This window comes from Chinchilla lanigera, unplaced genomic scaffold (genome assembly GCF_000276665.1).
Source record: "Chinchilla lanigera isolate Chin_1 unplaced genomic scaffold, ChiLan1.0 scaffold00192, whole genome shotgun sequence".
Classification (NCBI taxonomy): Eukaryota; Metazoa; Chordata; class Mammalia; order Rodentia; family Chinchillidae; genus Chinchilla; species Chinchilla lanigera.
In genome coordinates this window covers 548036-563311 of record NW_004955593.1, presented here as the reverse complement: position 1 = coordinate 563311, position 15276 = coordinate 548036, and the positions used below count along the sequence as shown (strand labels likewise).

The 15276-nt window shown below is 33.4% G+C and overlaps 1 protein-coding gene across 1 annotated transcript in view; it reads right to left on the bottom strand.

The window, feature by feature from the left end:
* LOC102019004 overlaps positions 1 to 15276 on the bottom strand; it is a gene marked incomplete in the record, with an annotated part of 405168 nt that overhangs the window by 109105 nt on the left and 280787 nt on the right. Inside the window, 2 exon segments of the mRNA XM_005414632.2 lie at positions 9096 to 9203; positions 10391 to 10566. Of these exon segments, the coding sequence (XP_005414689.2) occupies positions 9096 to 9203; positions 10391 to 10566 (284 nt within the window).

Here is a 15276-nt window from a genome sequence, read left to right as displayed (position 1 = left end):
TGCTGTCCATCTTCTATCCATGCCAACTTGTGAACATGACTAATACAATTACAGCATGCCCCTGATGACACTTTGATTTTGAAATTCTAGCCTCCACAATTGTGAGACAACACATTTATACCTTCTTAGGCAACTCAGTTCCTGGTGCTTGACTTGGTAGCCCTAGGAAGCTAATATAATGACTTTTATGAATGTTAAAATAAGAATAGTTATGTAGTGATAAGGACATTTAGATAAAATAAATAATCCCTGATTCTGTATTATGGAGACCAAATATTATTTCATAGTGAATATTTGAATATAATACAGTTTATGAGCATTGTTTACTCAGTATTCCATAACTTCTAAATCTAGCCAAAAAAGCTAACAGAGTCTGAAATGAGTAATGGCAATAAATTCGCAAAGTTTCCATCCATAATATTAACAAAATCCAAACTAATAATGAGCAAACACTAAAAAGTATGACTGCTACTTATGCTTAAAGCATGGACTAATCAAGGGGGCTCACAATTTTCAAACAATCATAATTACTCATACTTTTGGATCTTGCTGTACTATTGAAAGATAGAATCATAATAAAATAATTTTAAGTATTTACAGACACCCTTATCTATTGCTGTACTATTTCTTGCTTATATTCTTAAATAATTAAGATTTAAATATTTAGATGTCAACTCTTTAATAAAAATGAGAGATCCATCAAGAACTCTATATTATTAATTTTTGTATTAGGATACTATTAGAGGAAAAGTGGCAATATTTGCTGAGTAGAGCTCAATTCATTAATACAAAATAATTCAAATAAATTTTCTTATTACACAATATGTATGCATATAGTGATTCATTTTAAGGAGATATTATATATTACTTTCATAATTCTCAATTACAAATTGAGCAACTCTGTAAATAATGAATTTATTTCTCCAGAGACATGAAAAATAATTTCATGAAAATAACCACATTTTCATTAATTGTAGTAAGTAAATTACTTACTACATGCATGACACATTTACCCTCAGTTTTTTTGGTTAGTATCTACTTTGTATATTCTCATTCTTATTATTTTGGTTTTCTGAGGCACAGTCTCACTATGTATTTCAAGCTGGTCTGGAACTCACTGTGTAGCCCACCTGGCCTTGAAGTTGTGGCACTCCTCCTGCCTCAGCCTCCCAAGGGCAAGGATTATAGGTAAGCGCCAACACACTTGACTTTACTTTGCATATTATAAAGGAAACAAATTTCCTCATAAGTCATATCATAGAAAATTATAAACAAAATGTTCTCGAAGTAGTTATCTGTACTACAACAAGAAAACAAATTTTTCAAGTATCATTGAGAAGCAAATTTGATGCACATATTTGATGCAATACTGTGGATTTTTAACTCATTTAGTGATTTATAATTCAACTCAGAGCACCACGATTTTAACATTCTCGCATGCCTAGATCAGTTTCAAGAACAGCTGGTGATTAATTGAAATTGAAGTGTTTATATCTGGTACTCTTGCATTTGTTTAAACAATCGAGTTGCAAGTACATGCCTTGGATTTGGTTATGAATAGATAATGTAGAAGATACACTGAAGATGAGATTTTCTCCTGTCTCTATTTTTTTGGTTGACAAGTTGCTCATGTACTAGGGATGAAAATTTTAAGAGAACTAAAAGAAAGCTCATACTTCCCAAAATTCAATTTATCATCTCTCTAAAACTATATATACATCTCTGAAATTTACTTCAAATATAACCAACATTTAAACTTCAGGCTACAGCAGATGAGTATTTCCTGTGGTGTGGCACTAGCTCCATTTATATTTGTTTTTAGCATATGCATCATCCAGATATTTGTGATTTGGCATATTGCTTTAAAAGTAATCTCTGTCTCTCATTCTTTGTGTTGATTATGCATCAAAACTTAACTGCCATAAAAGATCAAATCAAAACAGTTTCCATGGAGCAGTAAAACAAAACTGAGAAAATTAAGAGCATTTCCTTACTGCTTTAAAATCCAATTTTTGAGCTGGGTATGGTGCCACATGCTTGTAATCCCTGCACTGGGGAGACTAAGGCAGCAGGATCGCCAAGAGTTTGAGGCCAACCTGGGCTACATAGTGAGCTCAAGGCCAGCCGGAACTACATAGTGAGACACTGTCTCAAAAATCAAAAATAAATCTAATTTTTTGACAGGCTCTTGGGTATTTAACCCTAAGGAATCAAATATAGGATTTCTAGGCAACCCTCTTCTAGGAAATACTTACTTTCTTAAATATTCTTGTTATTACTATTTTGACTTACATCTCCTTTCACTGTCAGGTATTTTGATATAAATCTTACTAATAAATTGAAAAACTACTTAAGAATTAGAAATATTCACAATTGTCAAATTCTGAAGACACGTTAGATTGAAATGAGTGTCATAGTTGGTCTTATTAATCAAAGTGAAAACAAAGATCTGCATCTGTTAATTTCATTTTATTAATATTCAAAATGATTTTGACGTGTGAAGAAACCTTTGGTTTTGAATCAGTACTGGCAGAGGCTCATTATAGTGTAGGTTTACTCATACGCTGAGGATGGCAAAGGTAAATATGGAGCACTAGCAGACCTATTAGTGGTGGCTGGAATAAGGTTGAACAAGACAAAGAGAAGAACAGAGAGGATTTCACATACCAAGCTAAAACACTTTCATTTTATTTTTGAAGAGAGTAAAGGGAGCTAGAGACCTTATTCATTTGTGCATTTGACTGATTTTCTAAGTAGAAGTATGACATTCTCAAATACACACATGCACACACACATATTATATATTATACTTACCATATATCATATTCATATAGATATGTGTATATATATGAGAACCTAGTTAGGAAATGAACTGTAGTGAGAACGGAAGAGAGGGGCACCGAAACTATAATCACTGTTGTATAGTGATCCAACTAGAAGAATGAGGACCTGAACAATAGACACAGAGAGGAGACAAGAGCTTCCAGAGATTGGCCATGAGAACAAAAATTGGTTGAAGTCTGTGTGTGGAAGGAGAAGGGACAAGCAGAAGGGCAGGCCATGTATGGACCTAGAGGATGGAAATGGCCCACTGGTGAACTGCAGGCTAATTCCAGAAGCAGCAAAGCAGTGGCATTACGTACTCAAATGGAAGCCAAACACAAAAGGTCTTATTTGTATGATTTTATTTCTATGTAATGTCTAAATAAATATAGCCAGAAAGCAAATAAGTATTTTCTAGCATGGGAAGAGGGGAAGTTGTAATAAATGCCTAGTAGATATAGAGTTTCCTTTTGGAGTGATGAGGAGGTATAGAAGTTGATAGAGGTGATGGCTTTACAACAGTGCAAAGATCATAAGTGCCTCTGAATTGTCTATTTTAAAATAGCTAATTTTATTTTATTTGTATTTTTGCTCACAAAATAAAAACACCTAACATCAGAGTTTACCACACTTGATATAAGTAGGTAATGAGCGTGATACTCCCATTTCAAGTATGTGTGTGTGTGTGTGTCTGTGTGTGTGTGTGTGTGTTTGGATGGTTGTTTGCAAGGTGAAGACATTAAATAAGGTAACATACACAGCAGGGAGCTTTGCTGAGAGAAAATGAGCCTATAGCACATTTAATTAAATATCTACCACACCGATAGAAGGATGAGTCTGAAGTTCAAGAAGGGTTAGAGCAGGAGCTGCAGAGGCTCAATACCAAATAAAATGTACTTGGTCTGAATTATACACTAAAAACTCTCATAATTGTAACTTCAATAGACTCTGACTTATATTTTCTCTATAAATAAAAAGTTGTTCTCCAAAATAAAATTAAAATTGTTCTGTCAATTCAAGTTGTAATTATGAAATAAAGCACACTACATTTCAAAACATTCACTAATAAACACATGAAAAACTGTTAGCTTTGCAGAGATTAAAATCAATTTCTTTGCAGAGTATTTATATAACTTGAGGATGTTTGAAATGGGACTGTTGCAGAAAGTGAGAAAGCCTGTGAGTACCAGTGAATCACACAGAAAAATATGAAGAGGAGCTTGATTCACTGTTCACCCAGTAAAAGGGTTTTATATTTAATTTAATAGTTTCTTTTGTGCTAGTTTTACAATACATTAGAGATGAGGACTGTAGATCATTGATGCATGTATTGAAGATTGTTGATACATACATTATTGAGGAACAAAATTAAAGTTCTAAAGAGCTTATAATTTATAGCCTTCCCAGTGAATTCCCTATTTCTCCATAGTCATGACAAACTGTTTCATCAAAACCGCTTCAAACTTGTACTATAGACTAGGGTAAGGAAATTTAAAATATGAACAATAAAAAACAAAAAGATAATTTTAATGGGAACCAAGAAGTAGCATCTTTAAAACTATTTACAGGATAAAGCAAACATGGACACTGTCCTGCTGTGTCAACTTTTTTCAAGTCTGAAGCTCCTTCAAAATAGAAAAAAAAATTAAAAACAGGTGATATAGAATCCAAGTGATGAGAAAATAATGATGAACCCCTGGGAAGAATGCACTTAGTATAAAACTCAGAAAGAAAAGTATTTCTCTAATGTGTAAAATTTGCTGGGGTAACTGAATTGATTTCATTTCATTTTACCAGTGATTTATTAAGGGAATCCTACCTAACTTTCTTAATTTCATTAATAATAATCTGTAAAGCCAACTATGGGGGATAATTAAGGCTATCTCTGTTTTAGAAATGTATATACATAATTCTGTTGTTTAGTCTTTACTGCTTCTATCACTACGAAGCAAGGAAGAACTAATTGTGCATCTCCAACCTGACTGTTTCCACTGTATTGCAGGTTTTTATATCACCTTTCTACTTATTCTCATATATAATACTCACCTTAATTTTCAGACCTATCATTCTAGGTCTTAACCTTAAACTAGGTCTAACCTTAAACTAGGTCTTTGTGTAGTTTTCCCTATCTCAGTTATTGTAAACTTTTTTTTGTTCTGGCTTTTCAGGTAAATAAACAGTGTCATCCAGGCATTTCTGTTTTGCCTCTATCTCATATACTATTAGTTAGCAAAGGATACTTTTCACCATACTGTTGCCAACACTGTGGCCCAAGCTGCTATTACCAGGTTCCTGAGTTAGTGTACTGACCTCCTACTTCACGTTTCTCTCACACTCAGATATCACTTCTAGCGATTCGGCAGATCTGGATAGGAGAGGTATGCATACTACACTGTTCTAGAAATGATATATTAGGTAATGGTCTTGAGAGACAGGAAATAATTGGCAACAAAGAAGCATTCTTTGGCTAAAACTAACCATTTATTTTCTTTTAAAAGACTCACTAAAATTGTTAAAATGTATCCTACAGTACAAGAATGTATTTACAACATATATAATACACAATTACTTATATACAAAATATAGAAAAATCTTTACGTTAAAAAGGAAAATACAGGGGCTGGGAATTTAGCTCAGTGGCAAAAGCGCCTGCCTGGCAAGTGCAAGGTCGTGAGTTCGGTCCCCGGTACCGGAGAAAAACCAAAAAAAAAAAACAAAAAAACAAAAGGAAAATACAGACAAATCAGAAAAAAAAAATGGTTGTTGTCTATTAAATTTAAAGAAATGCTTTTCATAAGCAACATATAGTGCATTCTCCTGTTTATGTCCAATGGAAATGAGCACAAATGTGCTGTAAGACATATAAAATGTTATAAATAACATATTGTATAGTAGACTAACAACCTGTAAGTCCATCAGTAAGGTAAACAATTTTTGCAAGAATGGAAATAGATGAAGTATTGCGTATAAAAGACAATGAGGGCTGATGTGTTAGCTCAGTGATAGCACGCATTCTAAGTACATATAAGGGCCTAGGTTCAACACGAGGTACCAAAACATTACAAATCAAAAGAAGAACATGAATTTTCAATAGGGCCCATACATGGTGTGAGAATTTCGCATTTCTCATTTAAAGTCTCGAACTTAAAAATGGGCAAAACAAGCATCTGATAAAGTTGCTAATAAGACAGAGATCAGGATTTTCCATTCTGTAGGTTGTCCCTTCACTCAGCTGTGCTCAAGATACTAAAAATAGAAATGCCATTTGACCCAGCTACATCTGTTCTATTCTGAAAGTGACAGAGATACTATATTACAGAGATACATGCATAACCATGTTGACAGCAACACAACTCATAATAACTAAATCTTGGAAGCAGCCGATATGCCCATCAGATGAATGGATAAAGAAAATGTGGTGTATAATACACAATGGAGCCATAAAGAAGGGTAAATTAGAGTCCTTTGTAGGAGAAGTAATGCACCTTGAGATTGTAATGCTAAGTTAAATACATCAGACACAGAGATTAAATATCACATGGTTCCTCTGATATGAGAAGCCTAAAGTATAAATACTAAAAAAAATAGAAGATAGAATATAAGAAAGAGGGAGACAGACTTCATGAAAATGGGAAAGGGATTTAAACATAAAGAAATACAGGAGGAGAGGGCAAAGGGATGTGAAAAGGATTAAGATGCACTATATAGTTGTACCAATTCCCCAAGATAAATGTAATTATTATGTATCACAAGCATATACTAATTAAAAAGAAAGATAAAAAATATTTATGTAAGACAAAGATCATGACCTTTTAAAATTACCATTGATGCCGGGCGTGGTGGCTAATGCCTGTAATCCCAGCACTTGAGAGGCTGAGGCAGGAGGATCACTGCGAGTTTGACACCAGCCTGGTCTACAAAATGAGCTCAAGGCCAGCCTCAACTGCATAGTGAGATCCTGTCTCGAAAAGACAAAAAATTAAAATTAAAATTAAAAATAAAATAAAATAAAATTACCACTGATATCTTAAGTGATAAAATAAAAACATTGTTCTATCAAATGAAGAATAATAGTAACAACAAAATGGTCTTTGATATTAATAGTTGATTAAAAGCTCAGTAGAAGGAATGGAAGATAAAATTGAGTTAATCTACATGAATGAAAAAAGACAGATATTGGGCAAAAAGGGAAAAGTATTAAAATCCACCCCTAAAACATAGATGTAGAAACAAAGAAGAGAGACGATATAGATGGCATAATTCAAGAAGATTCCAGATACCACAACTCACAAGTTTCCTTATCAAGAAATTCCAGTTACACAGAAAAAAGCCACAGCAAGACAGTTAAAGACACTGGATGCAATTACAAATCTTACAAACTTCCAAAGAAAATAAGGATACTGGATGAGCTTATTTAAAAAGATTTCTCAAAGATTTATCAACATAACATTTTGATAAATGTTTTTAGCATCATATGCCTTTTAATTATACATAAGCGTGATTTTGATAAAAAAATAAATTACAGGAAAGGCAAGTATAAAAAGTGCTAACACTATATAGATGAAAGAAAAAAATCAGGGATCATAACACTGGGAAAATGTTTCCACATAAGAATCCTATATTTATTAATAACTTTCATATATGACTTTTATATATTACAATAAGAAAAATATATAAAATTTAAATATATAACAATATTTTTTACCAGGTCTCTCTCCACATTCCCCAACTTCTGTATGTTTGTTTGTGACCTTTGTTCTGGAACCTACTAAATCTTTCAGAGTAGAATTGATACCTCTTCCCAGAAGATGTTATGACAAGTATGAAAGTTGAAATGCTTACAGCATGCTTAATAGTTATGTACTACATATTTCAAAATAGCTACAACATAAGGTTTTAAATGATATCCCAATAACTGATAAATATTTGAGGTGATACAGTCAGCCAGATTTGATCATTCCACAATATACCAAAATACCACATTATAACATAAAAATATATCTTGGGCTGGGAATACGGCTCAGTAGTAGAGTTCTTGAGTTGCATGCACAAGGCCCTGGGTTCAATCACCAGCATGACCACCACCAAAATAATAATAATAATAATAATAATAATAATAAAATAAAATATAAAATATACTAATTATTATTTGCCCATTAAAAATAAATATAAAATAGAATCAGGGTTGGACTACAACAAACAAACAGAGAACAGCTCTCTTGCTTCAAGACAGGGCAAACACTTAGACTTCTTTTAAACTTTAGACCTGCAAGCTCAGTCTAGGAATGTACCTTCAGCTACATTTTTGCTTAGCTTCTTCCCTTATCTTACTTTCCCTATTCTACAGATTTCTTTGAAATCACTTCTTAATCAATCACTTGTCATTTTTGGCCTAAGATCTAGTACTGGAATAATTCAACACTTTTTTTGGGTACTGAGAGAGAAATTAACTAAGAGGCACTGATTTACCCACTAGGGCATATACAGTACTCTTTAAAATTTAATTGTGGTTTCTTTACTCCTGTTCACCAGCAACGAATTTGGTGCTACACATGTAATAAGAATTTGACCACCTAAATAGGAATGATCATATCTCAGGGAATATGGTATTAACTAAAGGACCAAGTGTTCAGAGTTGCCCATTGGCTGCCTTCTGTTTTTGAGTTAACCAAACTTTCATTTGTCATCTCTGTTTTCTACTACACTCTAAACTCTTCCTGTCCCTGAGGATACACACACACACACACACACACACACGCAAAAGAACATGACCCAATTCACAGATTTTCCTGGGAATCTTCCTCTTCAGTGAGACTTTTTCATGTTAGATACCACTGACCTCTTTCACTTTTTGTCCAACTTTCACTCTTAAGATTCTGTGTTTATCTGCTTTCCCTTCTTTTATCCCATTAAAATTATTTTTCTGAGGGGCCGGGGATTTAGCTCAGCGGCAAAAGCGCCTGCCTGGCAAGCGCAAGGTCGTGAGTTCGGTTCCCGGTACCGGAGAAAAACCAAAAAAAATAAAAAAATAAAAAAATAAATAAAATAAAATTATTTTTCTGTTTGATTTTATGAGATGAAACACTGCAGATCTCTGAAATGGAGGCATTCCTTTGAATACAATTCTTTATTTACTAAGCCCTGATTTCCTTGTCTTTGTCAAGATTGCCACTATATATATTTAGAACATTAGATACATTATAGTGATATTGATAAATATTCACATTTTTTCTTAGAGAAAGTAGGTTTTTTTTCTACTACATAGAACTTACTTTCCAAGGTCACAGTATATTTCTGGTATTTCCTTTGTTTTTGGAAGTTCGGTAGTTACTTTCAGTAAACACCAGAACTCTTCACCCATTTCAGGCTGAAAAATAATGCTGATGAAGAGAAATATGCAAACTCTTTTTAGTGGTTTTAATTTGTACAATAAACTTTGAAGAAAATATCTCAAATGGATAGAAACAGATGCTTACAAATGTAGACTTTGACAGCTACACTGTGACATATTCTATACTTATGGTGGATGGCATTTTAAATTTTTCACATTTTGGTAATAAAAAGCACTGTATTATTCATGAAAACATGGAGGTCATTAGTATCTATTTAATAAATGTGTGTCAAAATAATAGAAAATGTTTAAAAACGTAAGTATTTTAAATGTCTTTATGAGATAAATAACAGAAAAAGTCCCGATATTTAACTGTAATTAAACCAAATTTAATTTGTGGAACTGAATGCATTTGGCTCTGGAGAGCTCTCTTTATATTAAGCAGCTGCGGAATTCCTCTTTCATTAGTGTCTTTAGTTGCGCTGTCAAGGGCTGCCTCATCCCAAATCAATTATAAGTGGTCACGTTTTAAAGTCATTTTTACTTTGGGGAAGAGCCAAGGCCACACAGTGCCAGGCTTGGTGAATAAGGTGGTTGAGAATACACCATATATTTGATCACACCGTGTAAAGACACTCACATAACTTGGAAATTAACATCGAAACAAATAAATTATTTTTAAACAATTTCTGAGTTAAACATTACCACATGAGCCATATTTTTATGTGTACATGTATATGAATATATAATGCAAAGAAAACTTCAAAATCACCATGTGATAAGCACACTTGTCATTAATATTAGTGCCAATATTTGCACATGTGTAAATATGCACGCATCTGTATGTTTTTAGTATCGCATAGCTTCTGTAATTTAGTTTTCTCTATATCATCCATGTGAATGATTTATATTTGAGAAAAAATATGAGGAATAATTTTCATCCAAAAATAAAAGTTTATTTCGCATTTCTCTTGGAATTATTTTCATTTCTTTCAGTTGTTGCACTCAGAAATATTGATTAACTAAAAAGTGAATTGAAATAGGAAGTGAAAAGGGAAATTAGGAATTAATCTGATATGCTACCACATAATAATTTTGTACTGAAGCAAAGCTAATCCTAAATTAGTACGTTTTATCAGAGATACCTGTATTAAAGCCTACAAAGAAATGATTTTAAAAGCATAATTTCAAAAGATCAACAACAAAATACTGTACAACGCCACACTCACACCATACCTTTCTTCTTTATAGCCTATTGTTGCTGGAGAATACCATACAATGTAGCTCACACTTTCCAAGGGACTCAGTTTAAGTTGTTGGAGTCCACTGAGGGCAGGACTTGTTAATATCACATCTATGTGAAGAGTTTCCTCTTTGGGATTAGAGATAGGTATTTCAATGCAACTGGTCTCCTAGAATTACAAACCAAATGTATAATCAGATTTTAGTGTAAGCACAGTTGTTCTCTGTAAGAAAATGAAAAAAACTTACAAAATATAAGGCTTTTTTCCTTATTCACTGAATACATTTCACCCAATTTTATTCTCTTAAGCTTTCCTTGATTACTCTTGGTAAGCAGTAACACTATTTTTAACAACATACCATACAGAGGATCCAATAAATTACATAGTAAAAATACTATTTGTAAAATTACATTTAAAATACATTTTCCTCCAGTATTATTATTACTATGAGGTACACTTTTCAGTATTTCCTTCGGCAGTAATTTAATGATAGCATCATATAACAGAGTTTACTGATCTTGCTAGACAACTTGTCATATTTTATAAAGCACTTATTAAGACTTAGCTTCCTAGGCTGTTTACAAGGGTCAAACAAATCAAACACCAAAGGGAGAGAATGTGTCAGGATAACAAGATACCATCAACTTTGGTCTTGGAATTCTGCCTAAGGCTTCAAATAGAAAAATGAAATAAAAAATTTTGGCCTAAGTATTTACCCTGGCATACTACTCAGATATTTTTCAGATATCATAGTCAGCTCAAGAAAATGTTATAGATTCTTCAGAGGAGCAAAAATACTAGAGTCTAAACCATTGATTTTCCAACATGTTTTAATCACAACCCAGAATAATAAAATTGACACTAAACTCCTATCAATATATACGTATAACAGAAGTCTTACAGAACAATCCCGGTTTTCACTGTGTGTGATGTTTTCTGACACTTTGCATTATCTTCTTCTATTCTATTTCTTCAAAGTAGTGCTAGTTCTAGTCAACTCACATATTGAAACTTGTGCATTAGACATTTACACCTTGGCCCATAGAGGAGCAAAATACTGAAATAGCAAATTATTTTAGGTCTTATCCTTACACATAAGGTCTCAACACAAAGCAAACAATTTAAACCTACTATTCCTTTGTGAAGTTTAACCCTTCTAACAGGAACAAGCCTTTTGTTATAAAGGAGTTGCAACATTCTATGGAGGTTGGACCTTAAGAGCAGGGAATGGAGACAATCAACTGTGAAGCACTATGTCCCAGCTCCTCTTTGGCATCCTTAACGTATCTCTGGTAAGTACCATTAATTGACCACGTTGCTGTTTTCCAGAAGGTCTGGTCACATTCTCAAAATGCTGCACAGAGCAACCTTCAGACAGCAACCTTGGGATGCTTAGACCTACTGGCATTATGGCATTTTTGAAATTTCCACAGTCTAATTCTCTGGAGTCTTGAAAATAGCAATAGAACCAACAGAAACAAATGTTTCATTACAGTCGAAAGTTTCCTTATGCCTATATTTGGAATATTTCTAGAAAATATTGCAAATATAACATGTTATAAAATAATTTTGAAATTTGAATTTTCTGAAGGTTTAAATACTATTTTCTTCCAGAATTAAACAGTATGCAATACATGTACCAACTCATGATGAATTCATTCATTGTGTACCACAAACATGTATTGCTAAAACAGCAAACTTAAATACACAAAAATTTCACACATTTCACTTCTAAAATATTACATTACATAGACAATCTTAATTTTAGGTATTTATTGTCAAAATTAATGTTCTAATTATAAATATTTTAAGGCCATATCATTTGATAGTTTAGAAGAGCTGATATGTTCCATAAGGAGAAAAAAATTGTGTTAGTCTTTATATGAAATAATCAAAATTTATAAATTTATTCTTGAAACATCTCTTTTGTTTGACCTGTATAACTCCAGAACTATATAATCATCTGGAACAGATACTGTAAAAAAATAAAACACTTAAAGTAAATTATATACACAAATGGCTTATTGCCTTGTTTAAAGTATCACACCATATCTAAACTTTTTGAGAAATAACTCTTACTTGATGAGTACAGTCACTTAAATTTATATGAATATTTTCTACAAAAGTTTGAAATATTTGGCTATTAGATGCTTTACTAATAGCATATTCCTCTATTCAGATGAGTAGGCTTTTAAGATTAATTTACATTTAGAGTGAAATGTAATATAAATCAATTGGACTGAGTTTTTTGAAACACAAGTAAAATAGTAAAGACTGCACATGGGGACTTCTAAAGCTGTCTATCTTCACATGGTTTCTTTTACTTTCAAAAGTAGAAAGGTATCCAATATCATCCCAAGCTATTTTTGTTCATAAACTCATCACTATCGAAACTTGTTTCTTTCATTCATTTTACCATACTGTGTCCCCTAGATGAACTAAACTTGGTAGAGTGGAATCTGAAGAGTTTCACCCACTGCTATTCTCCAAATCAGTGAAGGATTTGCCTTTTCTCTACCTTCTTTTAGGATCTCAGGATGACTCATGGTGTGAAAGAGTTTCATTTTGAGATATGTCACCCAATCCAAACTTAATCCATACTTACCCATTTGAATGCTTTTTCTGTTTTGTTTTGTTTTTTTCTGCTTGGCACCCCACCCTCACTTCCAGGACTATTTAGTAATTTCTCAGGCCACTTTTAGGAAAGAAGGTATGCATGACCTGCTCTTTGAACCCCATTGTGTCCCTAGCTCTAACTTTCTCTTCTCCTGCAATAATTTTTCCAAAATGGTTGCTTCAAGCTACAAGATACAGAACAGATGAAAGGCAGACACTACAGGCTATTCCTCTCCGCTGGTTGAGCTCCAGTTGACTTCTGAGGTTCATTGTCCTTCCTCTATTTTGCATTACTTCACGTAGATTCTCTCACCTGCTGTCTTTGCACGTTAAAAGAATGTATCATGAGCTAGCACCTTGCAAAATAGCCCGGGATCAGTGTCTTTCCTTAAATTCAAATTCACTTTGACTCATGAGGTCTTACGACAGTGGAAGTGCTTCTTGCTTTCAGTCTAGTCATTTTTGTTTAGTCTGTGGACCATTCTATTGATTGGAACTCACCAAAACCCAGGGTATATTAACTGTCAGTGTCTGCTTCACTGCCACTTACTGGTGCTCTGACAGTAACATACATTGGTTAGAAATGGATGATAAGCTAATGATTTCTCACCTCTCTTGACATACAATAAATATCTTCTCCACTGATGGGTGCACTACAGAGACTCAAGTTGGGAGAGCGCAATCTGCTGAGTTTCACCCACTATTTGTATGCTTTTCATGCGTAGGATGAAAATGCCACTGAGTAGCAACTGTCCCACAAGAGATTACACTTCCAAGGTCCTCTTGCACTCTGATATAGCTGTGCTATTAGTTCTCTCTCTAATGGTAAATGAGTCCAAGTGATATATTACCTATATACAAAGGCAATTGAGAAACTACAGGAAGTTATCATCTCTTCATTTGTTCTTTCTCTAAGAATTTGGAAGAACTTCTAAGTTGATAAAGGATGAAGGAATCAAAAAATGGAAAAAGTTTGGCTCTGAATCACAACATGAAAGATACAATCCACCCACCAGGGGCATGTACACATACATCTCTTGTTATATTAAATGATTAAAAATCTGAGGAGTATTCATTAAATCAGCTGGAAACACCTAATGTTTGCTAACACACAAAGAGACACTTAAATGATACAGCAATCCTTTTTATACCATGGAAATGTAATTATTCATGGTTCTTGGGTTTGTGGCTTTATGTGAAATTCCAATACAACAGAAAAATTTCTTTTGGAATATATCATTTGAATTACTTGGTCAGTCTGATTTCTAACTCCACTAGAATCTTAGCTCCCTGTCAGTGGAGTTCTTAATTGAATTGTTCATCACTATTCCTCAATATGTAGAACGGTGCAAGGGATATCAGAGACACTCAATAAATACTCATTAAAAAATAAACTTGGAATTTCTCAAAAGGATTTTTGCTTGCAAATCAATATAATATGTTTGATATTCTGGATAGGCACAATCTGTGTATAAATCATAAAGCATCCATGTGAAGCCACGACTCAGGATGGGTTTGACAATATCAAGTTAACCCAGGCTGACTTCTTGCTTGAAAGCTATTCAGTGACAGCAGCAGCTTCAGATGGGAGAAAAACTTTTTCATCATATTATTTTATCACTTGATTAATTTTGTCACTTGCTTGCTAGTTCACATCTTCTGCAGGAGGAAAAAATTAACTCGCTGAGTGTTTACGCTGAAAACGTCATCACTTCCTGCTGAGTTCAAGTAAATAAAGATTAGATTTTTGCCCATAAAATTTAATTGCATCAATGACAATTCAATATCCGCTAGCAGGAAATATTTTTCACCTGATCATCGCTAAGAAGATAATCATGAGTTCATTATAAAAGGATTATTTCTGAGGTACAAAACACACAATAATATTAATTTAAATAGTGACTAAACCTCCATTTTTAATTTTATTTGATTTTACAACATTACTAAGTCAACAAACAAACTAAACTAAAGGGCATTTGAAACTATCACGCAATTCAGAAAAAAATCTAAATCTGGCTCAATCATTTTGCTAAATTGAAAACCCAGTGCCAGTACCTCAGAACTCAGAGAAATCAGAGCGATTAGTAAATCATAAATGCTACTTTCAGCTGGGCATGGTGGTGCTCACGTGTAAACCCAGTACTCCAGAGGCTCAAATGGGAGAGTGAGTTAGAGGCCAGCTTGAACTACATAGAGTAGGTCTGTCAAAGAAATTAAGAAACAAGGGAAGGAAGGAAGGAAGGAAGGAAGGAAGGAAAGGAG